The 23,380-nt window shown below is 42.3% G+C and overlaps 1 protein-coding gene across 1 annotated transcript; it reads left to right on the top strand.

The window, feature by feature from the left end:
- Positions 1–825: 825 nt before the first annotated feature.
- On the top strand, positions 826–22,813 carry LOC118556618 (receptor-type tyrosine-protein phosphatase alpha-like). Its single transcript, XM_036151848.1, has 21 exons — positions 826–881; positions 1,565–1,661; positions 1,757–2,047; positions 9,004–9,127; positions 9,326–9,399; positions 9,837–9,973; positions 12,013–12,103; positions 12,300–12,376; positions 12,978–13,014; positions 13,101–13,198; positions 13,545–13,664; positions 15,249–15,415; positions 15,514–15,649; positions 15,755–15,904; positions 15,999–16,092; positions 16,521–16,597; positions 16,698–16,832; positions 17,580–17,705; positions 17,850–18,001; positions 18,260–18,395; positions 18,836–22,813. The coding sequence occupies exons 1-21, from the start codon at positions 861–863 to the stop codon at positions 18,908–18,910; spliced, it is 2,415 nt and encodes an 804-aa protein (XP_036007741.1). The 5' UTR covers positions 826–860; the 3' UTR covers positions 18,911–22,813.
- Positions 22,814–23,380: the final 567 nt, after the last annotated feature.

Raw genomic sequence — 23,380 nt, 5'->3', positions numbered from 1 at the left:
GATGAGGGGCTGAATTGTTTTCTGGATGAAGACAGGTGTCGGCTAAGTGGAGGCAGGGGTTAGTGATGAGGACCTAGAAGCAGCACAAGGGTGGCGTCGTCGCCCGCATAACTCGCTCAGCAGGCCCGATTCCAGCTCCAAAGAGCCAAACAAAACATCGTGGAAGCGGCACACAAATGCGCTCCGCTCCAAGCTGCAGAGCCTCAAAAGCTGGCAGCTTTAGAGCTTTTAGCACCCAGTTCATCCTCGGCCCAACGCTGCCATAATCCTGGATGTAAAGCACCAGTTTGTTTGTGTGTGGCAGCTCCGCGGTGTTTGGCTCCAATCAGTGTCCAAAGCTGTTTTTAAGTATCACTGTAAGCAACGGCGAGCAGGCCCGAATTATTCCAGGATCAGATCCAGGGATTATCGCTGTGCAGTTCAGTTAGCCTCTGGCATAAAAAAAAAAATAAAAAAAAAGACTTGACAGATTGCTGAACCCGACGTCCCGGCTTTCGTCTCGCCCAGTTCAAGTCTCCCGTCCTCCACAGCGGCGTATCCGTGTTGAATGGTTGAATAGATCCTCTGTTGTCGGCTTAATATTAATGGCCTGAGGCAAATTTCAATGATCGCACGAACAAATCAGGACAGGAGCTGGAATTAAGATTTTAGGATGTTTCATCATGCTTATAGATTGTAGATTGTGACTTTTATTTTATTTGTGGCACTCCTTTGACAAGCTGTTATAAATGTCAATTTAATATCAAAGCTTTTCATCTTGATGAGGTTTTAGTAAAAGAAAAAAGAAAAAAAACTTATATTTTCTTTTTTTGTTTGTTTTCTGTCTGTTTCTAGGACCAAGTTGTGCGAATGAGTGACTGATGCCAACTTCGCTTCTTCAGGTAAAGCAAAGCTAACCTGATGAACTCATATTTTAAATTTCCTTTCATGAAATCCTTTGGAGGATGCAAAATATTCAATTTAAAAAAAAATTGAGAACACTATATTATATTAAAGATTCCCTGATCAGAGTTTTGTGGTCATTCTATAAGCTCTGGTTTTATTTTATCCCTGTCATCATTAGGAAAGTTTTTGTGGACTTTCTTTCTTTTTAATCGAAGGGTTTTACTAATATTTGGAAATGAAGACAAAATGGGTACAGAGCAGAGGCATCATTGATTAGCACGGTTAGCATTACTGACTGTAAACGGGAAGGTACTGCAACCTGTCATGTATAGTGATCTGTGGATTTTAATATTGTTAGTTTGCAAATAACTTTTATGGATTTAGCGTGTGCGTACACGCTTGCATCCATCAATCAAATTTGGCTTTGAGCTACTGTTTCAAAGCACTACGGTTAAACCGTCTAGTGTGCTGTCAAAGTGACGGATAATAAGCATTATTTTAAAGGTCAAAGTGATTTAAATATAGAAGTACTCCCAAGCTGGCTGACAATAAATGGTGGGCCTGTAAATTCAGAGGTTTCGGTCGACGGCTGATTTGTCAGTGCATCTTTGTTTTTATTGCAGCGTCTGATTGTTGACTAAAATCCTTTCTGTGTGTCTGCTGTGTGTTCTCGCTGCAGGGCAGAATGGGTGTGCGTCCCCTGCTCCTGCTTCTCGCCGTGGCCCTCGGGGCCGTGGCCCTCGGGGCCGCAGCCGAGACCGAGCCGCCCCCCACAGGTAAAAACAACATCCACGTTTACATGGTGACCTGTTTCAATGTCGGACGGTTCACGCTTACAAAGCCCTTCTGCTGTTTGGTTTTGTTTTTTAAGACTTTCCAAGTACCACTACCACACCAACTACCACCTCTCAGCAATCCTCCACCAGCAACACGACACCAACAAAAGAAACCACCACTTCAACAACAACAACAACAACAACAGCAGCAGCAACAACAGCCGGCTCAGCTCCAAATACTACCCAACAACCCGCTGGTTCCAGTACAACGGATTCTTCTTCTACCTTAAATGAATTGACCACCACCCCTACTCCCATCCAGACGATTACTACCCAGCTGACAACGTCGCTGTCTCCTTCACCCAGCACAGTGCTGACCACATCTAGTAAGTGCTGCTGCTCACACGGGCCTCTCTCTGTCTTTTGTGCCGTTAAAATACAGCTTCAAGGGAGACTTTGTTGTAACTTATAATCGTTTATGTTCCCAGATACTCAAAGGTATAAAAATATGACCAACAATAATTTGAAAACGTCTTCCACACTTGCACGATTGTTTCCAACATTAATATTTGGCAGGTAGACCCAGGTGTGGGCGTGTCAGGGAGGCGCGGCGATTATTGGGCCGAGAGTTCACGGCTTTTATTTTGCCCGGGAGAGACGTGTTGCTGTTGTTTCCTGTCGTGGCTCCTCTTTCTCTCCTTTTTCTCCCAAAACAAACAAAGACGAACTGTAATGTCTCAAGTTAACGTTGCATTCATAGTTGAGGTGAGATTTTTAATGATACTTATAAAACCTTTCTGATATTTTAGATATTGTGCCGCTAAAATAAACCCCATTCACAAAGCAGTTCAGCTCCCTACATGTGGACTTATACCAGCGTTTTCCAGCGCTGCGGATCAGGGGAGGCCATGGTGACGAGGGATGGGCCACCTGAACGTTGGCTATTCTGAGCTAGTTAATGAAACGTGTTGTGGAGTAGTTCTATCACATCTGGAGCGTAAAAGCAACAATTATTGATGCTTCAATCAAAGCAAAAGTAGGAAATGAATTAAACAATCCCAGTCATCATACGGTTTCAAGCATAATTATTTTATTTTTTACAAGATGGCTAATTCTTAATACAGTTGTTTTTTTCCTGTTGCTGCTTTATGATAAACCATTTATAAAGCCCCACCCTAGCAACCAGCCAACCACAGGACTTAAACAAATCTACTAATCTGCCCTTTTTGAATTGGAGGGGCTGGTAGACATCTGGTGTCTACAGTTTTCATTAAAAATAATAGAGTCGTGCTTTTTTGGTCCACCTCATTACTCACAGATGTGCGTTATCCTTGAGAACAGCAGACATCCAACACATCTGATGCAGAGTGCTCTATATCAACCCCCTGGAGAGCCTCTCCGTGCCTCCCGTGGTTCCGAAAGGCCTGCTTTATTTATGAAAGGCTTCATTTCACATCTGTAGTCGGGCCTGATCAACTTGAATGAGGATTTCAGATTGACCACAGCAGCTTTGAGGCTGAACTGTTTAGCGAAAGAGACTTTGAATATTTAAAGAGCCCATTAATCGGTTTCTAAGCAGATCTTTGACGCTTATCGTTTTTTTTTTTTTTTTGCCGTTTCTGACTGGATGTTTGTGCCGATTTGTTCGAGTTAAATGCTGGAAATGTATTCATCATGAAATCAGATCAACTGATCTATTCTTTTTGGGTAGTTGTACTTTGGTTTCCGGTTCGTAGCTGTAACCATGTCTGGATAACACCCGGGTCATATTAATACCTTTAACTATTTATGTGGTGTTGATATTACTCGGATACATTTTAATGTCTGAAAGCTTTCCCCAAAAAGCAGGTTAGAGACACTGAATATAAAAGCCTGAGTGGTTTCTGTGTTATTCATGTGGCATGGCACTGCCAACAGCACCAAAGAGCGAGGCGAGTGAGGCGAGCAAGTGCTGTGGTCAAGACTCAACCTTAAATATTTTAGATAGGGGAACATTTTTCTGCTTTTAGCGTCTGTTTTTGCCATTCTGGAAATATCCTTACGTGACTTTGCTGCATTTGATCATTCATCCATAGAAATGCCACATTAACAAGCCCCTCCACCATCCCTACTCCACCTTCAGCAACTTTTCTACACTTTGTCATGTTGCCACCACATTATAACTATTTTATCGGGGTTTTGTGCGACGGGCCCACACAAAGTAGCACATAATTGTGAAGTGGAAGGAAAATGCGTGGCTCTTAAACGCGTTTATGGAATAAAAATCAGAAATCTTTGAAAGCCTCAGAAGAAGAAACAAATGAAGGAACACAGCAGAGCAGTCGAGGTTTTGGAAGGTGCTCTGGTCTACGTCCAAGAAAACCAACACTGCACATCGGCCGTGAACACACCACCCCACAGTGATAGCTGGTGGTGCCAGAGTCGTGCTGTGGGGATGCTTTTCTTTAGCAGCGACAGGGAGGTCAGGGAGAGCTTTATGGGAAGGATGGATGAAGCTAAACCAGGTCTACATGACATTAGAAAAAACGCAGTGACGATATATGTGCTGTGTGTTGTAATGACGGTATGAGTTGTGATAAATCCACGCTTCCCTCCCTTCCCATTTTCTCATGTCTGGGACCTTTAGCATTCTTGGCACCGTCCCTCATGTCAGGTGTGGGCATGTGCTGCTTCATCCAACAGGCTGAATATTACATTAGATACAAAACTGTAAGCTTAAGAAACTTGTAATACTGCATTCCAAACTGTCATTTGTGATATTAATTACTATTAATGCACATTTAGATTCCACTGATTATATACCATGAAGCCCTGACCTAAATATATGACGATCCTGTAAGAAAACCAGCCAAAAGCTTCAAAAAGCTTAAGACCTTCTACCCTAAACATACAGCCAGAACTATAATGCTGCGGTTTACATCAGTGTATGCTCATGTGGTGAAATGGCCTAGTCAAAGTCCAGGCCTAAGTTCATATGACTCTGTAGCAGGACTGCAGAATTGCCCTTTAAGCTATTATTTTGAAGAAAAGAAATACAAAAAACAAGTTTAGTTCCTACATGTAAACGGCTGCTGGTGAAGACATTCCTGTAAAAGATCTGCAGCTGCAATCACGAGAAAGAGTGAACTCATCCAACGTATTTGTGTAGAACGGAGTTTGTTTCATCCCACTTCAGTTATTCACTGCCTGGTGTTGGTCTGTCACACCCAATCCACATAAAACAGCAAATTTTTGTGGCTGTAATGTAAAAACTTGTAAAAACTTACAATAAGCAATAAGGTTGATTCTTTCCAATTATCACCTCAATCCTCACCTCATAGGAGTGATCAAAACATCGTTCCCGTAAACCAGGCCAATAACGACCCTAACGACTCCCCGTTGCAGAGGCGTGGACCAGTTTCGGTTTAATTTGCAGGCCAACAATTACCTTAACGACTCCCCGTCGCTAAGGGGGCGGATCTGTTTCGGTTCAATTTGCATGTTATCTAAAACATAACAAGGCCTTTGTTGGGCAATAGTATAAAGCTTGGAGGTCCACACTACTCCAGACATTTTGAAAGCTTTCTGGACGGGAAGCAAAACGTCTTCACTGCAAAAACGGACCTAAAAATAAGTAAAATGTTCTTAAAATGTGTGTTTTTGTCCTAGGTTTGAGCAGGTAAATAAGATTATCTGTCAATAGAATGAGTATTTTGACCCCTAAAATAAGATAGACAAGACCTGCACTTGAAGTAAGATAATGGAGATGGATTGTTCCCATTTTAAGAGCAAAAATCTTATTCCATAGGCAGATAATCTAGGACAGATATTCTCATTATAAGAAAAGTTCACTTATTTTTAGTTCCGTTTTTGCAGTGTTCAGACTTCGGAAAAAAGTCCAGTTGTTTTTTTGTTTTGTTTTTACTTTTTTGGAGTAAAAACATGTAGAAACGTTGAAGAGTTGTTTGGAAGAGGCTATAGCTGGTAAAGTGTGACTCGCCCCCGTACTCCACCCACGTCTAATATATGAATGGTCTGAGCCACTACAATAAGGTAAATAAATGCTAAATAAACCAACTAAATGTTAAGCTAATAAATTGCTAACCTGAAAATGAATAGAAAGATCACAAAGCTCACTATTCCAACTCCAACCTGTTACAGAGGCATACGGGGGGTGCTTTCCTCAGCAGCAGAGCTCAGTGTTTTCCGCAGGAATCAGCTTATGCGAGGCGGACCGACTCCGGGGGGGGGGGGGGGGGGGGGGGGGGGGGGGGGTGCTTGTTGACGACACGTTTTCCGCGGACCGAATCGCGGAGCGGGGGGGGGGGGGGGGGGATAAAAACACGTTTTCCGCGGACATGACTGGCGGAGCGGGTGTATCCATGTGTTTTTTCCCTGCCATTCACGCACGCGCAATACCAACAACAACAAACCGCGTGTTAACGGCACTTTTTTTTTTTTTGGAATGTTGGCGTGGCGGTAGCGTGAGTTTGGCGTGGCGGCCGCCACGCCAAGATAGCGCTGCGGGAAACACTGGAGCTGCTGACGCCAGGTTTTCTGGGTGACGTCACAATAGTTTTTGAGTCAACACCAAAACTGGTTCAAACTTCAAATGCTGTTCTTTGGTTCAGCAGGAGGAGGGCGCCACCCAGATGGTTTAAGACGCAGTAACAGTGTATTAGCACAATAAATGCTCGACTTGGGGGTGAGTTACCCTTTTAACAGATTTAAGACGTTTGCACGGTGTTGACATATGTTCACGTTGTTCAGATTTAACGGCTACTTTCATCAGTCAAGCAAACCTGAAGAAAATATCTGTTTTCTGTTGTGTGCGTCCTCGTTTGTCCCTGGGCTTGTGATGGTCCTTTCCATGAAATGGGACTCACTCACCCTTTGCTTTTACATGAATAATTTAGGCCTGATCTATGATAAATGCACAAACGCAATAAACAATTGATTTGGGGAACGCCGCAGGGTTGACGCAGTTTGCTGCACCGAGCCGGAGAATTTATCCGAGGAGTTTTGGAGATGATGAGCGTCAACTAATCAGCTTTAACCGGTCAGACTGAATAGGACATATGTGACCCGACTATATAATGCCCCTATTATGTAACGTGATTGCTTCCCGTTCCGTAGGTATTATGTAATTGCTCCATTGTCTCTGTCTGGACATCCTTGAGCCTGGAGCGGAGCGCAGCGAGCGGTTCTAAATGGCATTAGATCCGTCAAGGCTGTGTCAGTTCCACATGACACTCACGGCCCTTTGTTCTCACGCTCTCCTGAATGCACATATTGTCGGAGGGAGAACACTGGAAAGTGCTGCGAATTGTGCGTTAAAAATGCAACTTTGCTGCTTCTGCCGTCGCTGAATGCGTCTCCCAGAAAGAGCTGATGGAGCGTGAAGTCAAATGTTGCGTTCCGTTCAGCACGCTGCTCGGGTGCAAACAACTTTTTTGAAATCAACCAGTGAAACAGAGGAGCTTTGTCCCCTTTTTTTTTTGTTTGTATCGTTTTGACTACATGATGTTCACTAGAATACCCTGTGCTGTTTCCCCTCAGTGTGTCTTACTGAATGGCCAGCAGCACACAGAGCTGGCGGGTTTTGTTCACCAAACTCCTCTAGTTGTTCGGGCAGATCTCAGCGTTCTTTCTCATCACGGTAGCAAAAGGTCACCGTGAAGACCTCAGATCTGCTTTCAGCTCGTACACCTGCTGGAGCTCTTTACAAATACGTGACCAATTGTAATCTGCACAAGAGGCAAAACGGAGGATACCTAACGTGACTGCTGTGAGGTCTAATTTCTAATCGTTCCTTCACACCAGCCTCAGTCTCAACAGCATGCTTTCAAGTTTTTGATTAGCAGAAAGGCTTATTCCTAAACCACAAAATAACTATATATATATATATATATATATATATATATATATATATATATATATATATATATATATATATATATATATATAGTTATAAACAAAAGAATTCCCAGCCAACATTCTGTTACTTGCTGTATCTGCTGTCATCTGGGGTACAGATTGCTACTGAAGTGAATGGTTCACCTGTTGGAGTTAAAATGTGATTTATCTGCTCACTCTGGGAGAAACCATTTCTCAACTTCTGTGTTGTGGGCTGGGGGTGGTGGGGGTGGGGGGTCTAAAGCCAGTGATATATTGACATGATGGTTGTCCAGTTAGGTTCCCTTTGTCCCAGAAACCACTCTGAGCCATTAAAGAGTCTACATTTGCAGATAGCAAATCCCAGTCAGTCACTTTGTTGAAATCAACAGCAGGTATACGCTTGCTAACTTGCTAACCTCAAAGGGCTGTACAGTTGTCCACCGCATTTCTTCAGTGCTACTCAGACTTCGTTGTTGTTGCCATACCTCATCCGTCTCCGGTCTTGACAGCAACGAGTATTTTCTTCCAGCTTGAGATTTTGAGTTGATGTCCTTCCTCGGTGAAAGTGGATAGTCTAGTTAACAAACTGACTCAAATCTTGAAACAATGCGTCGCCCAAAGCAGGCGTCCCTTTGTTGTTTGTAAAGAAAGTCTTCGGTGAACTTATGGGTTACTAAATGTAACTAAATGTCTTGAGGGTGAGCAGTTTGCTGAAGTTCTAGGCTTATATTTCATTATTATATATTTATATATCAGTTTGGATGTGGCTCAGTGATTCACATGCAACATTTCAGTAAAAGTGCAGTTAACCATAAATGGACAAAACCTAAAGAAAATTAGTTTTGCTACTTTCTAAAAAGAGGTATTTGCTGAGAAGAATTTAACATCTTAATGAAAAGTATTTACAGCGCTCTGCGCAGCTTTCAGTAACAGAGGGTACAAACGGACAAGGAGCAACAGCCAGTTCAGTCTCTCTTTCACTCTCTACATGGTTGCGAAGAGGTGAAAATCCTTGGATCCCATTCATTTAAAGTGGTCAGAACCCGAGTCCCTAACTTCGATACCAGTAAAGGAGGCAGCAGGCAGCATTTCCCAGACTAGCAAGTTTTTTTTCAAGCTTTAGAAGGCTAAAAGGATGCTAAAAGTTTACAAGTATTCAATCTGTTTCAATTCAATCTCATTATAATATTTACAGAGATATGGACTAAAATGTGTAATGTGATCGGTTTTTGGAAAAATATGAACTAGTTCTTCCTTCTAATTATGATTGTTAGAGGTAAACTAAGGTTACCAGGGACATTTATTTATTCTTTTTGGTGCAAAGCATTAAACAATTGAATAAGCACTCGTTAAATTTGGCCTTAATATGTTTTAAAAAAAATTCTTACTCAGCTGAAGACATTGATACGTCAAAATTCTTCACAGAATATAGTTATTTTTTTCTAACTTAACCTACATTTTCTAGCCAGCCCTCCCACAGAACCTGAAGAGCCTGATGACTCTGAAGATATGCCAATAATCGCTGTGATGGTGGCGCTGTCGTCCCTCCTGGTCATCGTCTTCATCATCATCATCCTCTACATGCACAGGTCAGTGAAAGTAGGTTTAAGGGGTTTTTTTTCTCCGGACAGCAGACACCCGTGTTAACAGCTGGACGCGTTGCTGTTACCATGGCAATGTCTGACTGATATGCTTGAGACAGAAGCACAGGTTGCTGCTAGTTATCCCCCCCACCCCCATTTTTATGTTTTCAAGCCTGCATGATTGTATGCTTTGGTTTTTGACAGATTTAAGAAGTACAAGCAAGCAGCAAGCCATTCCAACACCTTCAGACTGAGCAATGGCAGATCGGACGATACAGGTAAAACACGCGCATGTGTGCGGAGGATGTGTGTGCTCAGGTACATATTATCCGTCTCCAAATGTGTTTCTTGTCATACTGGCAAATATTTACCAACAGCTTGATCCCAGTTGTTGATCTTTTTTTCCGCTTGTTAACCCTCAATTGATTTTGTTCCCCAACTGATGAAGTTTCTAAATGTGTAAGAGGCTTTTGGTTGCAGTGATTACCTAATCAACAGGGCTACCATAGGCTCCTTTTGGCTGTATTTTTGTGTCACATCGCCCTCTGCTGGGCATCTTACAAGCTGCCGATGCATGTTGAAGAGCGGTTTCCATGCGGACTGCTGTGTTGTCGTGTTCTTAAACTGTATCTCATGTCTTTATCTCCTGTCCCCTCCCACTCCTCCTCCCTCCTCTTCTCACTCTCACCTCCTTCCTTCCCGGCCCCCGGAGCAGAACTCCAGAGTGTGCCTCTATTGGCTCGGTCGCCCAGCACAAACAGGAAGTACCCACCCATTCCCGTGGACAAACTCGAGGAAGAAATGAACCGTCGCATGGCCGATGACAACAAGCTCTTCAGGGAGGAGTTTAATGTACGGCACACTCAAGCAAACATCCTCTGATAGCACTCGGCAGTCTGGACGTACTTAGTCGCCATTAAGACGTAAAAGCTCTTACAGTTTTTCTGCTGCAGCTTTCGAAGTTGTAAAACATGGGAATTGCAAACATGGGAATCAATCAAAAAATTTTAGCTATGTACTCAATTAGTGTGTGGTAAACGAAGCATATGTTTGCTGTTACTCAAAAGCACTTTACTACCTGGTTATGATCTGAGATCTTAGCGAAGCCGTTTGCTGCTGCACATCAATCTGCAAACTTGCAAACAACTGGAGTCCATCACTCTGCAGCGAGAAAGCTTATTCACAATTTGCAAGATTAAACACAACTTCAGAATTTCCCAGAAATTAGCAGTCCATCAGGTCTGCCGCAAGCTAAGACCTGCTGTTCGGACTTTAGACCTCGCTTAACATGCTATATATTACATCTAACTACAAAACAGTCAGGATAAAGGACCACATGCATGTTCTTACTGAAGGGTTTGGTGAAACAAGACCCTTCTCTAATGTGACACTGAGCTTCATACACTGAGCTGCTCCAAGCATGCGGTCACAAGGACGCGCGGCATCACAGTCCCTCTCTGTTTGCACTGACTGGTGGGAGCCTGCTGGAAAAGAAACGGCTCTAGGTGCTTAGCTAGCTAATCACACATTTGACTATCCGTTCCGCCACTCGGTCCCACTGGCAGGAAGGGTGGGAATTTGCCACAAGAAATGTAGGAAATAGTACGGTCGACTATGAAGGTAAAAGCACTGATCTCTATTATACACTGGAGTGCTTTAGCTCGCTGTTAGAATGAGTCGTTCTGAAGCCACCAGCCGCCATATTGGTACTCCCTATTTCCCCCCAGTAACTAGGGAATATGTGCGCTACAGCAACGAATAACGAGGATTTTCTCATGTTCAGGGGGGGCTTAAGACTTTTAAAATGTCAAATGCCATATACTTTTATGTTATGTACTAAAACTATCAAGTACTGAGAAAGTCATGTGCTGAAATATTTTGCATGTTATATATATATATGTGTGTGTGTGTGTGTGTGTGTGTGTGTGTGTGTGTGTGTGTGTGTGTGTGTGTGTGTGTGTGTGTGTGTGTGTGTACGCTAAACAACAATAGGTCGGCGATTCTACATTGCCCATTTAGCCACTGCTGTTGAAAACAATAACAATGACAAAAACGTTGTTCTACGCGGCATTCTGTGCATATAAACAGAGCTGAAACATTCCATCTTATGAATACTGAAAAATAGTACCTGTGCGACTGACTAAATGTTACATAAATAATAGAGAGCTGCTAACACAGTCCAAGTATAAAGTTTTACTCAATGTTGCTGCGAGGAGCCACCATGAATCTAGAAGTCCTGTATGATCCTGGTCCGCCGACTTTCTGACTCATAATTCCAACTTTAGGGGCCGTTCCAGTAGAAATTTCCGACTTGAAAGTTGAAATTGCTGACTAACGAGGACAGTGTAGACCAATTAACCAATTAACCTAACTATCATGTTTTTTGGACCGTGGGAGGAAGCTGGAGAGTAATGCCACATTGTAAAAGAAAAAAGAAGAAACAAAATCAGGGGATGTGAATACTTTTCTAAGATAAAGATATATATATATACAGCTGATTCCTTGGCCAACTTTACGAAAAGCATTTATTTTTTTACTATTATCCTTAAAACTACAACATGTTTTGGAGTAAATGTAAATATAAACACTTTTAAAATAAGTGGAATGACAATGAAGTGAATAATTATAATCCTGCAACTTTAAAGCTGCATGTTAAATTTAAAAAGAATTGCACTCAAAGTCAGCCGTGTTGTAATAAACTTGATGAACTGTAAAACATCTAAAAGCCTCAAAGAGTATTTATAGACTACTCCTTCACAGCCTAGTAGCTGTTAGATACGGGTGTTGTCATTTTTAACTCTGGCAGTCATAAAGTCAACAGGAATCTGACTCGTTTCCATCATGGGTTCGTTCCTCATGTGTCATGTGTTTTTTGTTTTTTCCTTGTTTAGGCACTGCCGATCTGTCCCATTCAGGTATCATGTGATGCAGCTTCCAAAGAGGAGAATAAAGAGAAGAACAGATACATCAACATCATGCCATGTAAGGGGATCCTGAAGGCAGAGCCAGGCTTCAACAGGACCATTAACACATTCCCATTTAACCAGTCGGTTGTTAGTTTGTTTCAGACCACTGGGCTTTAGTTAACATCCAGGATTAAAGATTATTTTAGTTTCTGTGTTCACTTGACTTCATTTCTTTTGCCTCTGGCATTCCATAATTTTTCTTTTTGTTTCAGACGATCACTCCAGGGTGCATCTCTCTTCTCTGGAAGGAGTCCCCGATTCTGACTTCATCAATGCTTCCTTTATAAATGTTTGTATTTGGTCAACATTTTACCCCATAAGAGTAGAGCTGGGCGATATGGGTAAAAAAATTAAATCTCCCATTTGATTAGACCAAATCCGATTAATCAAAAAATAATTTTCCTCCTTTTTGTTTCCCAGAAAGATTTTAAGGAAATCATTTTTACAACTTGCTTTTATGTCAAGGAGTCTGGGAGTTGACCTGAATTCAAAGTGTAACTAAATCCAAGCTGTGAAACAAGATGGTGGCAATGCCATTGTAAACAATAAAAGTATAACAAACATAACATATCTCTGTAATGTTTGCTGCTAGTGGTTTTACACAATGAGGAAATTAAAGGGCCTAATATTATGGAAAAAAATTTTCCTCTTTACATTTTTGACAATATATTTTCCTAAACATATATTTTCTCTTCATGGAAGCCCAATGAGTGCTTTGGCAAAATAAAATCCTGATTTTCCTTCTTAATCTTAAAAAATAGTAAATTTGACTTAATTGATTAAATCGATTTATTGCCCAGCCCTACATAAGAGATCATTTCATTTCATTATATGTCTCATTCCCTGCATGTAATGTCCTAACTTCTCTTCTTGGACTCCTCCTGTTGCAGGGGTACGAGGAGAAGAATCGGTTTATTGCAGCTCAAGGTGAGGTTAGCGGCAGAAACGGTGCTGCAATTCGCCGATAAACTCGATGACTTCTGCGCTGACTCTTGTTTCTCCTGACCTGCTAGGACCCAAGGAGGAAACAGTAAATGACTTCTGGAGGATGATTTGGGAGCAGGAAACAGTCACCATTGTCATGGTGACCAATCTGAAGGAGAGGAAAGAGGTAGGAGAGGAAGACCTGCGTAAATGGCTTTCTTCAAATGATAGCATTCAAATAAATAAACTTCGATTTTAATGTCAGATGCAGATGAGTTGCCGATACGAAACACATTTTAAGTATTTTTAGATAATGGGAAGATGGGGGGGGGGGTGAACAAGTTTGTATTTGACATCTTTTTGATCCCTTTTCAGTTTTTTTTTTGACCAAATAAATTTTTTCTTTAATTTTGCATTTCTGGTGAAAAGGAGTAATTCAGTTTTATTTATATTGCACCAATTCACAACACCTGCCATCTCAAGGCACTTTACAAAGTGCTTTGATTTTAAATCGTTGTCTTTTCTTTTTTTAGTGTAAGTGTGCGCAGTACTGGCCGGACCAGGGCTGCTGGACATATGGCAACATCCGCGTATCCGTGGAGGAAGCAGTGGTTCTGGTGGACTACACTATCCGCAAGTTCTACATCCAACAGGTATCACCTGTTACCCACCCACACACACACAAACACACATATACTCACACAACTTCTCACATTGGATATATTATTAAGATCTTTGGTTTGAATACTTAACCTCAGTTTGATGTTATTCAGAAGACACCGTCTCTCGTGTCACAAAATCTCTCTAATTCCTTTGATAGTTTTTTTTTCTGTTTTTACAACATGTCGTTTGCGTCACTTTGACAACAAAGTAAGTTCTTCTTTCTTTTGAAGCCCAGGTTGTTTTAAAATGTGTGTGAAAAATGTGTCCAACAGGAGATTGTTTTTAATGGGAGAGGAGAAATATTCTCTTCCCCTGATAACTTTCATCAACCTCATCCACCTTTTCTGGATACTAAAATCTTTGCCAAAAGTAGAAATGCTCACCCCGTCATTTTCTGTTTCTAAGTGGTCTCTCCTATGTGAAATGTTCCTGGTGAAAATCATTTTTTAGGCAGAATTGCTCTTTTCTCTTTACAATGATGGGCAGTCGCGCTCTGCGGTCCCAGGTGACTCATCGTCATCCATATTTGGTGCTGCCTTTATGTTTTTAGGGGCACGACTCCATCTTTTTGTGCAAAAGATTGTCTAAACAGACTCGCATGAAGCTTGTGATTTATTTGTTTGATTTGTTGAAGATTTCTGGGCTTTGTTATTTATATTATGTCTGCTTTCACAGAGATTAAATTTTTTAACCTCCTTTTTCTCGATACATGACATATTGACTAATGTTAGGATGGAAGGACAGTTTCAACCAGTATACAACAAGTGTTTCTGAACAGGATTATCAACTATAGCTTTAAAATGTCTAATACCAGAGAAAAATACTGTACTTTATGTTCTGGTCCTTACATTTCTCCATTTCAGCCGCTGCAATCAGATAAGAGGTAGCAGAAAATGAAAGAGTGGCTTGCTGAGCTCAGGCTACGGTTTGTGGGGAAAACAAACTCTAACCGCCCGCTGAGCCTGCAGCGACCGTGGGCTGTTAGCGGAGCGGTGCTGGTCCGAAAACGTCCAGGTCACATTTAGACGCAGGCTTTAGTTTCTCCTCTGAAAACATCCTAAAACGACTTTTTGAGCCAAATTGGTAGTGGTAATAAATAAATAAATAAATACATTTCTGCACTCATTTTCTCCAATAATTGCTGGTGGTGGTGCAGTGCATTGTGGGATACCTTGCTGGCTCAAGTCCACAGAAAGATGCATCCTCAATAAAGAACATATCCAGGCACATTGAGCGTACTTGCTCCTCTGTGTACATAGGATTTGAACAGTAGTTGAAGGCAATCCTTTGTTTAGGACTGCCTTCAACTGTCCTAGTTAACTGAATCACCACTTTTTTGTTCTAATTTCTATCTACATTTTATTCCTACTTGCTTTTATTCTGTTTTAATTTGCTATATTTTAATCATGTAAAGCACTTTGCATTGTCCCTGTACTGAATTGTGCTATATAAATAAATTTGCCTTGCCTTGCTTACTTGGGCCATCGCTCACACCGTTTCTCACGTGCGAGTTCACCAGTACAGATGGGTTCACATTTATCTCGTTCTCTGACACGTAAACCTCTGTGTCTTAGGTGGGAGACGTGTCTGGAAAGAAGCTTTCGAGGCTCGTCACTCAGTTCCACTTCACCAGCTGGCCGGATTTCGGGGTGCCCTTCACTCCCATAGGCATGCTGAAGTTCCTCAAGAAAGTCCGGACCTGCACCCCCCCTTACTCAGGCCCCATTGTTGTCCACTGCAGGTAAGAGCATGGCTTCATATCTGTTGTATTTCTCTAAAACGAGTCATTAGACTGTCCGATACACGTATCCCTTACAAGACGGTCCGCCTATCTGACAGTGCGGGTGTAGGAAGGACCGGTACCTTTATAGTGATTGACGCCATGTTGGACATGATGAACAAAGAGAGGAAGGTGGACGTGTTCGGCTTCGTCACCAGGATAAGAGCCCAGCGCTGTCAGATGGTCCAGACTGACGTGAGTTTCATACAGCGTGTATTTCACATGGAGGCACAAAGCAGCGTGGCCATTAAAAATGAATCAAAAGCCATCTCTCTCTCTCTCTCTGTCTTATTCCCACAGATGCAGTACGTTTTCATCTTCCAAGCTTTGTTAGAGCACTACCTGTATGGAGACACAGAGCTAGAGGTGTCCTTGCTAGAGAGCCACCTAGCTAAACTCGGTGCCAGCTCGCCCGGAGCTGGCTGCAGTGGTCTGGAGACTGAATTTAAGGTCTGCGACGTGTGTTCAGTAAAATCACATATTCTATCGTTTTTAGCACAAAATAAAAAAGTCTATCTCATATTATGTATTTTACGATCTCCAGAAACTAACATCCATCAAGATTCAGAATGACAGGATGAGAACGGGCAACCTGCCCGTGAACATGAAGAAGAACCGAGTGCTGCAGATCATTCCATGTGAGTAAAGGAGCTCCTCCTGTCTGGTGTCAGGGAGCTTTGATGCAAACTCACTGCAAAAGCGGAACTAGAAATAAGTAAAATGTTCTTAAAATTTGTGTATTTGTCAATGATTTGAGCAGGTAAATAAGATGATTTGCCAATGGAATAAGAATTTTGCACTTAGCATAGGAACAATTCATCTCAATCATCTTATTTCAAGTGCAGGATGTCTAATTATCTTATTTTAGGGGTCAAAATACTCATTCCATTGGCAGATAATCTTAATTACCTGCTCAAATCAAGGAAAAATACACTAACTTTAAGAACATTTAACTTATTTTTAGATCAGTTTTTGCAGTGCTGCGCCTAAATCGAGCGATGAAGGATTTTCACCTTTTTTTTTGGTGTCATTCGTGGTAAATACTTCTGTGCTCTTTTGCCGACAGACGAGTTTAACAGAGTGATCATCACAGTCAAACGGGGAGAGGAAAACACGGACTACGTCAACGCCTCCTTCATTGATGTGAGTGTTTGAGAAAAGCTCGTTCCGCGTCTGCAGAGTTTGACCTAACCATTCCCACCCCTGGCATCGTCTCCCGTCTTTCCCCTCCGCCCGCTCACAGGGTTACCGTCAGAAAGACGCGTACTTGGCGAGCCAGGGGCCCCTGCAGCACACCCTCGAAGACTTCTGGAGGATGATCTGGGAGTGGAAGAGCTGCTCCATCGTCATGCTCACTGAGCTGGAGGAGAGAGGGCAGGTGTGTGTTCGTGTGTATAACAGCTCTGCTACATATCTACTTATTAATTGGCTAAAATACATGTTTAAAGCTGATTTTGTGCTAGAACTCTTGTCTAATCTAAATAAAGGGACAAGATTGCCTGGTCGATTTGTTGTACAAATGTCTGTAGTGTCCCTGCTAATATTGACAAGGCTTCTGTTGATAAGAATAGTAAATTCCTGCAAGCATGGCGGATTCAGTGCCTTTCTAGTATTCCTTGATGGCTGTGGGCCTTTTTTTCCCAGCAGGTCAATGCCAGCACGGTTCAGGAAAGGGTTAGGAGGCACAGAAACGTTTTTGAGGGGTTGACCTGGCCTCCAAATTCCCCAGATCTCAGTTCAATGGAGGATCTGTGGAATGTGTTATATAAACGCGTCCAGTCCATGGATATGCAACCTCGCAGCTTCCAGGACTTAAAGGATTTGCTCCTAAAACGTTGCTGCCAAATACCACCACATACCTTCATGGGTCCAATGTAGTCAAGTCAGCCCTAGCTCAGCGGTCCAGGGCTGTTTGGGCCACAAAATGGGCACAAACACTATTACAGGTGGTCATCATTTTCTGTCTGATCAGGGCATGTCTCAGGACAGGCTACGATTCGACCTTTTAATGTCGGACCGCATACATGAAATTAAAATCACTGCACCTAAAATGTGCCCAGAGTTGAACATTTACAGGAAGTTGTAGTGACTCATGACCTGTCTGCCTCTCTCTTGTGTCCTTCAGGAGAAGTGTGCTCAGTACTGGCCCAGTGATGGAGTGGTATCCTACGGGGACATCATCATCGAGCTTAAAAGGGAGGAGGAGAACGAGAGCTACACGGTGCGCGACCTCCTGGTCACCAACAGCAGGGTAAGCAAGGAGCCAATCAATTAGGAGCAGAAATCCGGCGGTTAGTGCCAAGAAGACTTCTTCCTCTGTGCGCTTTGGATCGCATCTTTGTGGCGCAGCATGAGGCGAATGTCGTTTCAGTCAATTGTTGTTGATGATGTCCAGGAGAGCAAGTCTCGGCTCGTGCGTCAGTTTCATTTCCACGGCTGGCCTGAGGTGGGCATCCCTACGGACGGTAAAGGCATGATCAACATAATCGCTGCGGTGCAGAAACAGCAGCAACAGTCTGGCAACCATCCCATCACCGTGCACTGCAGGTAAACGCCATAAACGCACACTTTTCTTTCCTCCTCTGCTTTGTTTTCTTTTAGAAACTCTGGAGAAACATGTGTGAACTCTACACTTTTGTGCGAAACACTGTGACGGAGGCAAATGGACATTTTTATGCTTAAGCCGCCACCGGCAATGATTCTGTGTCTGAACAAAGCGTGTGGCTCCAGAGGTCTTTTTTTTCAGCGTTTAACTCCAGGAGGACTAGTGCGGCTGATAAATTTGACCCGTGCGTTTGTTTGCAGTGCCGGTGCTGGCCGCACAGGGACTTTCTGTGCTCTCAGTACAGTTCTGGAGAGGGTGAAGGCAGAGGGCATCTTGGATGTCTTCCAGACAGTGAAGAGCCTCAGACTACAGAGACCGCACATGGTGCAGACACTGGTAGGAGCCTGTCAAACGTTAAATGTGCCATAAAAACCTTTTCACCGTTACATCAAACAACAAACTCTTTTTCCATCCATACATCAGGGCGTTTTACAGAAATATGTTAAAGTTGTGAGATGCGTTCAGTCATCTCTCAGCTACACGAGGAACATTTCCGTCAGTCTCACAAATTATTTTGTACCCCTGGAATTATCTTATTCCAGGGGTCAAAATACTCATTCCATTGGCAGATCATCTTATTTATGTGCTCAAATCAAGGACAAATGCGCTAAAGAAAATTGTACTTATTTTTAGCTCTGTTTTTGCAGTGTACTGCTGTTCTGCTCCATCAGCTTCAAGGAGCATCACAGACTACAGAGTCCGGTGCATTAAAAGGCTGAATTGTGAACTTCTTTACATGCTTGTAGCTGATGTTGTTTCTCCCATCATCTCCTCAGGAGCAGTACGAGTTCTGCTACAAGGTGGTCCAGGAGTATATCGATGCGTTTTCTGACTACGCCAACTTCAAGTAGGGCCTTGCCATGGATAGACGGATGGATAGACGGACGGATGGATATCCACATACACTTATTACCAGTATAAGCGTGTAGCAGAACACACACAACGTCTTGGGGCAACTGCATATTCCCGATCATGTGGATGATAAAAAGAAAGACTGATTATGCAATCAGTGGATGGGAATAACTACCCGCTGGAAAAGGGAACATGTCTACGCCTGGGGGACAGGGCAGGGCAGATGGACACAAAATTACTGAGATGCCTTCTTGAATATTTTGTAAGGATGTTGATAACAAACCCGTCACCCCTTTTCTTGCTTTACATCTTCACCCCCCAACATGTATATATATACTTACTGTGTTACATTTTATCACTTTGTTTTCAGACACAGTTTTGAGTTTGGCTGCATTTTCAAGTGGCACCTGTAATGTATTTTATTGGTATATACAGATATATAGAAAAAAATATAAATATATATGAATACAAACCAAATGTTTTGGTGGCTAATGTGCAACATCAAGCGTCAAGATAATGATGTTTGGATTTTTATTTTTATTTTATTTTTATTTTTTAGAGACAGAGACTTAAAATATTTTTGACTTCGGCTGAGCCTCAATGTAGCGACACGTGTCAGGTAGCAGAAGCTTCAACATGTCCCCCAATAAACCCTGAACTGTCGTCCACTCCCCGACGTTCCTGCAAAAACGCAGAGTTACAAGCGGCTGACTCGGCAGAAAGGCCATCCGACGCGCCCACGGCTTCTCTTTCTTCGAGGGGCTAGAAGCTGATTCCCAGTTGCAGATCTGAATCTCCAAGACGTAGCTCATAATCTCAGGTTTTCGCGCACACACAAACGCACCCACTAACTACCGGGGGGAATTTGGGTGTGTTTTTGTGTTCAAGCTGAAGTATAAGGGGGCCAGAAGAGATCCCATTACTGTCTGCAGTCTGCTATGTGCCAAAGTCCTTCACTAGCTCTGAAGTCTGACGACCCGCCCACCGTCTTTTACAACAAGCTGTCCAGCAGCAGAGGGACGTCGATCAGACCCCAGTGGCCGATCTCTGCTTGTTGCAAAAGCTTTGACCTGCCCGCGCGGATTTTAGCCGATTCAGATATTTCTCTAAGAAACTGTGATATTTACGGACAGCGTTGAATATATTTTTTCCAGCCTTCCTGCCACGAGCGGTCGATTATTCGGAGCAGAGCCGAGGGGACGGCACGCGCTGTGCACAAGAGAGCGGTTACTGTGAAACAGGGTTTTACTATTTCAAAAACAAAGACAACATGATAATGGAGGTTATAATGAAACTGTTTAGCCTCTCACATTAGCGACGGGTGTCGCCTTTAATGGAGATCCTCTACTTTAGGCCTGAGACGGTCCAGAATCCTGCCAACATGACCAAATCCAGAATGTTGGTTTGGCAGAGGTTGGACGCTGGGTTCCACCTTATTTAGTCTTTGTTGCTCTCTCGCAGGCAGAATGAACCGCAGACATGTCTCATGACGTCATGGAAAATAGACTTTCCTATCAGATGGCCTCTGTGCATTCTCTGACTTCACTGGAGCTAAAAATGGCTAACTTCGATCCTTCCCTCGTTTGCAACGTCTACACTGAAGAGTGTTGCTGTTACCGCTGCCTGGTAGCTTTAAGGTTCACCAATCAGAAGAGAGAAGATTCTTTTTTTTTTAAAGTCTCTAAGCACCAAGTAAAAAAAAAAAAAAAGAGAGATATGAAGCTTATAAAATGTTTTTGATTGTATTTTAAACTTGTGTTACAGCATCAGCACCTCGCTTGTGAATGAGCCGAACCACAAACACAACCAGAACTTTATCGTGGGTTTGGACTTTGTAAATTCTAGATATTCGGCACATTTTCTTTTTCCTTTTAGCTTCACATACATCCGCACTATGCTTACCGCTTCTTTAAAGGACAAATTTTATTTTCTGCCCAACATGCTAACTCTGCTATGTTGGCTCAGCTTTTAGGATTCCTTTTTGTTTTTTTATTGTCAAACTTGAGCTGCAGTGGTTTTTCCCAACATGCGAAGTCACTGATGTGCCCTTTGTGATTGTATTGCAAGACAAATGATGTCATTTCAACTTCTCCTGAGTTCACCTGAGTTCGCTCAGGAAATGCCCGGCACGAGCAATGTTTGATTTATCTGACTGAACACATCAGAGTTTCCCTTCCTCTCCGACTGAACTGGAGGCACTGAGCTAATTTTCCTCAACTGGATTTTACCTGCAGTCATTTTTTGATGTTTTTTTTTCTTTTTATTCGTTTCATCCATTTACCAAACACAGCCATTCTCGTGCACAATCTACGTAACATTAACCTCTCTCCTATTCGATTCCCTTTTATAAAAGGAACGAGCACAATCACGTCCTCTTTCTGCGGTCAGAAAGTGCATGCTGAATTCGGAGAAAGGGGGAATCGCATCAAGTTGATTGTTTGAGCACTCAAGCAATATTTGCACTAAAAGTGAAGCCCTTAAACCAACGAGTCAAACGAGACGGAACGTCAGAGAGAAAATGGCATCTTGCATTTAGGAGACGGGGGGGCCGTCTTTAAATTTTTCAGAAGCTCCTGCAGGTCTCCGAGCTCCCCCTCTAAGAGCCATATATAGATCCAAAGTAGCAGACCGTTCGACCGTTCTCTGAAAACTGTGCATCCTGGTCTTTTCTTTGTCGTAAAGGCGTGAAAAAAGTGCCCGCACTCGTTAAGTGCCGTGCTCCTCCTTCGTTCGCGCTGCCTTTTACAGGGGGGGGCTGTTATTTGATAGAAAAGGAGGTGCTTAGTGCTTCTACCTGTGCTTAAATCACACGGGTTTGTTGCACAGTTTGGAAATCCTTTCACGACATCGTGCCAACCCACGAGATGATCTATTAGTAAGACAGTATCTTAAAAAGTGCCTCGGCGGTAGGTTTTTAAAGCCAGCTGGATCCCCAGGCTTTGCCCTCACAACTCAGTGGAAGCAATGTAACCCCCCCCCCCCCCCCTCCCATACATGCACACGCATCCCAAAGCCATCACCTGTGCAACCAGTGAGGAGTCTTTTGTGCGGTATATAGACCGGGAGCCAAAATCCAAGACTGTGTCGATCATTCTTTCCTTCACATTCCCATTTAGTTGCATCCCTTGTATGAGTAGACGAAACTAACGTTTAGATGCTTTTGTGGTTAGTTTTACTTTAATATTCTCGCTTTGTTTCCATATCGGTTGAATTTGGGTCCATGACAGCTAATCAGTTGTGGGTTTCTATGAGTATACATATGTATAGTTGTTGTTTCTTTTTTTGTTTTTTTTCCCCCTACCTAAAATAATTATCGTTGCATCTTTAATTAGGATGAAAAAGTTTTTCTCATTGGTTCCCTTTATTCTCCAAGATGTGTCCTGTGTGGGCATTTTGGACGCTTCTACGAAATCAAGGAGAAACAGCTGAGAGCTGGAGTGTAAAATTCGTCTTCTTGTCACCTTCAGATGTCTCTGATTCCCTTCTGATCCACTTAATCCTTCAGCTTTGTCTTTGGGATGGATAAGTGGTCCAGAGTGGCCCTTCTTTTGTACATAATGTAAGTTTATTTATGTCATTGTTGTCTGCTGCCACACTTATTTGATTTTTGTCCTCTCCCCCTTCTCTCCCCTTTTTTTTTTTTAAGGTGTTAACTGAACTGTATCGGGACCATTCTGAAATGTTTATATGTTTTGGCCATTTTTTGTTTTTTTTCTGGTATGAATGTCTTAAGTAAATCTTTTTTTTTTATCATTTGCCTAACTTTGTTTCTAGTTTTTTGTTATTCATATATGATGTATATATAATTATATATATGATAAAAATTATATATAATTATATGATGCCAAATGGCCTTTATAAGCAAGATACTGTTCAAACCTAATAAAGTGCTTGGAATTTTATAATTTCTTCCCAATTTATTGTCCAAAATATATTCATGCCTCTATTTTAACGTGTTGATATTGCTTCCAATTTGGCAGACTTGTTCAGTTAAATGTGTTTTTGTCCTGAGAAGTGATTTATCTGGACTAAGTGTAAGGAATAGGGTGGTAAGACAGCAGTATTTTCTCATCTAGGTCTGGCTAAGATCCTCATAATCTTGTGGCAGAAAAGTGTAACATCACCAAAAAAACACCATACCAAGAGTGAAACATGATGGTGGCCATACAATTGTCTGGAGTTGTTTGTTTTTCTCTTTTTTTCTATTATTACTATGATGGATTAAATAATAAAACATTCTAGATGTCTGCTGGAAAGCTGAGGATGAAGATGGATTCAATACGTCAGCATCAAAGTCCAAAAACACACATCGACATAAACAAAGCAACAGCTTCAACAGAGCAAAGTTTAAGTTTTGAAAAAATCTAAAGTCTAACTATAAAAGAGATGTCCTTACAATCGGACATGGTCTTGACAATTAGTTTTTGCTAAGAAGGGTAGACAGGCACTGCCAAATCAAGGTGCAGCAT

This window comes from Fundulus heteroclitus, chromosome 20 (genome assembly GCF_011125445.2).
Source record: "Fundulus heteroclitus isolate FHET01 chromosome 20, MU-UCD_Fhet_4.1, whole genome shotgun sequence".
Classification (NCBI taxonomy): domain Eukaryota; kingdom Metazoa; phylum Chordata; class Actinopteri; order Cyprinodontiformes; family Fundulidae; genus Fundulus; species Fundulus heteroclitus.
This window is presented reverse-complemented; position numbering and strand designations above follow the sequence as displayed.

What these genes read in the sequence shown, in the direction of transcription:
- LOC118556618 (XM_036151848.1), top strand. Translation starts at nt 861, where the DNA reads ATGCCAACTTCGCTTCTTCAG. An exon ending in ATCTGAAGGAGAGGAAAGAG is followed by an intron (nt 13,199 to 13,544) that starts GTAGGAGAGGAA and finishes TTCTTTTTTTAG; the next exon opens with TGTAAGTGTGCGCAGTACTG. An exon ending in CCCATTGTTGTCCACTGCAG is followed by an intron (nt 15,416 to 15,513) that starts GTAAGAGCATGG and finishes CCTATCTGACAG; the next exon opens with TGCGGGTGTAGGAAGGACCG.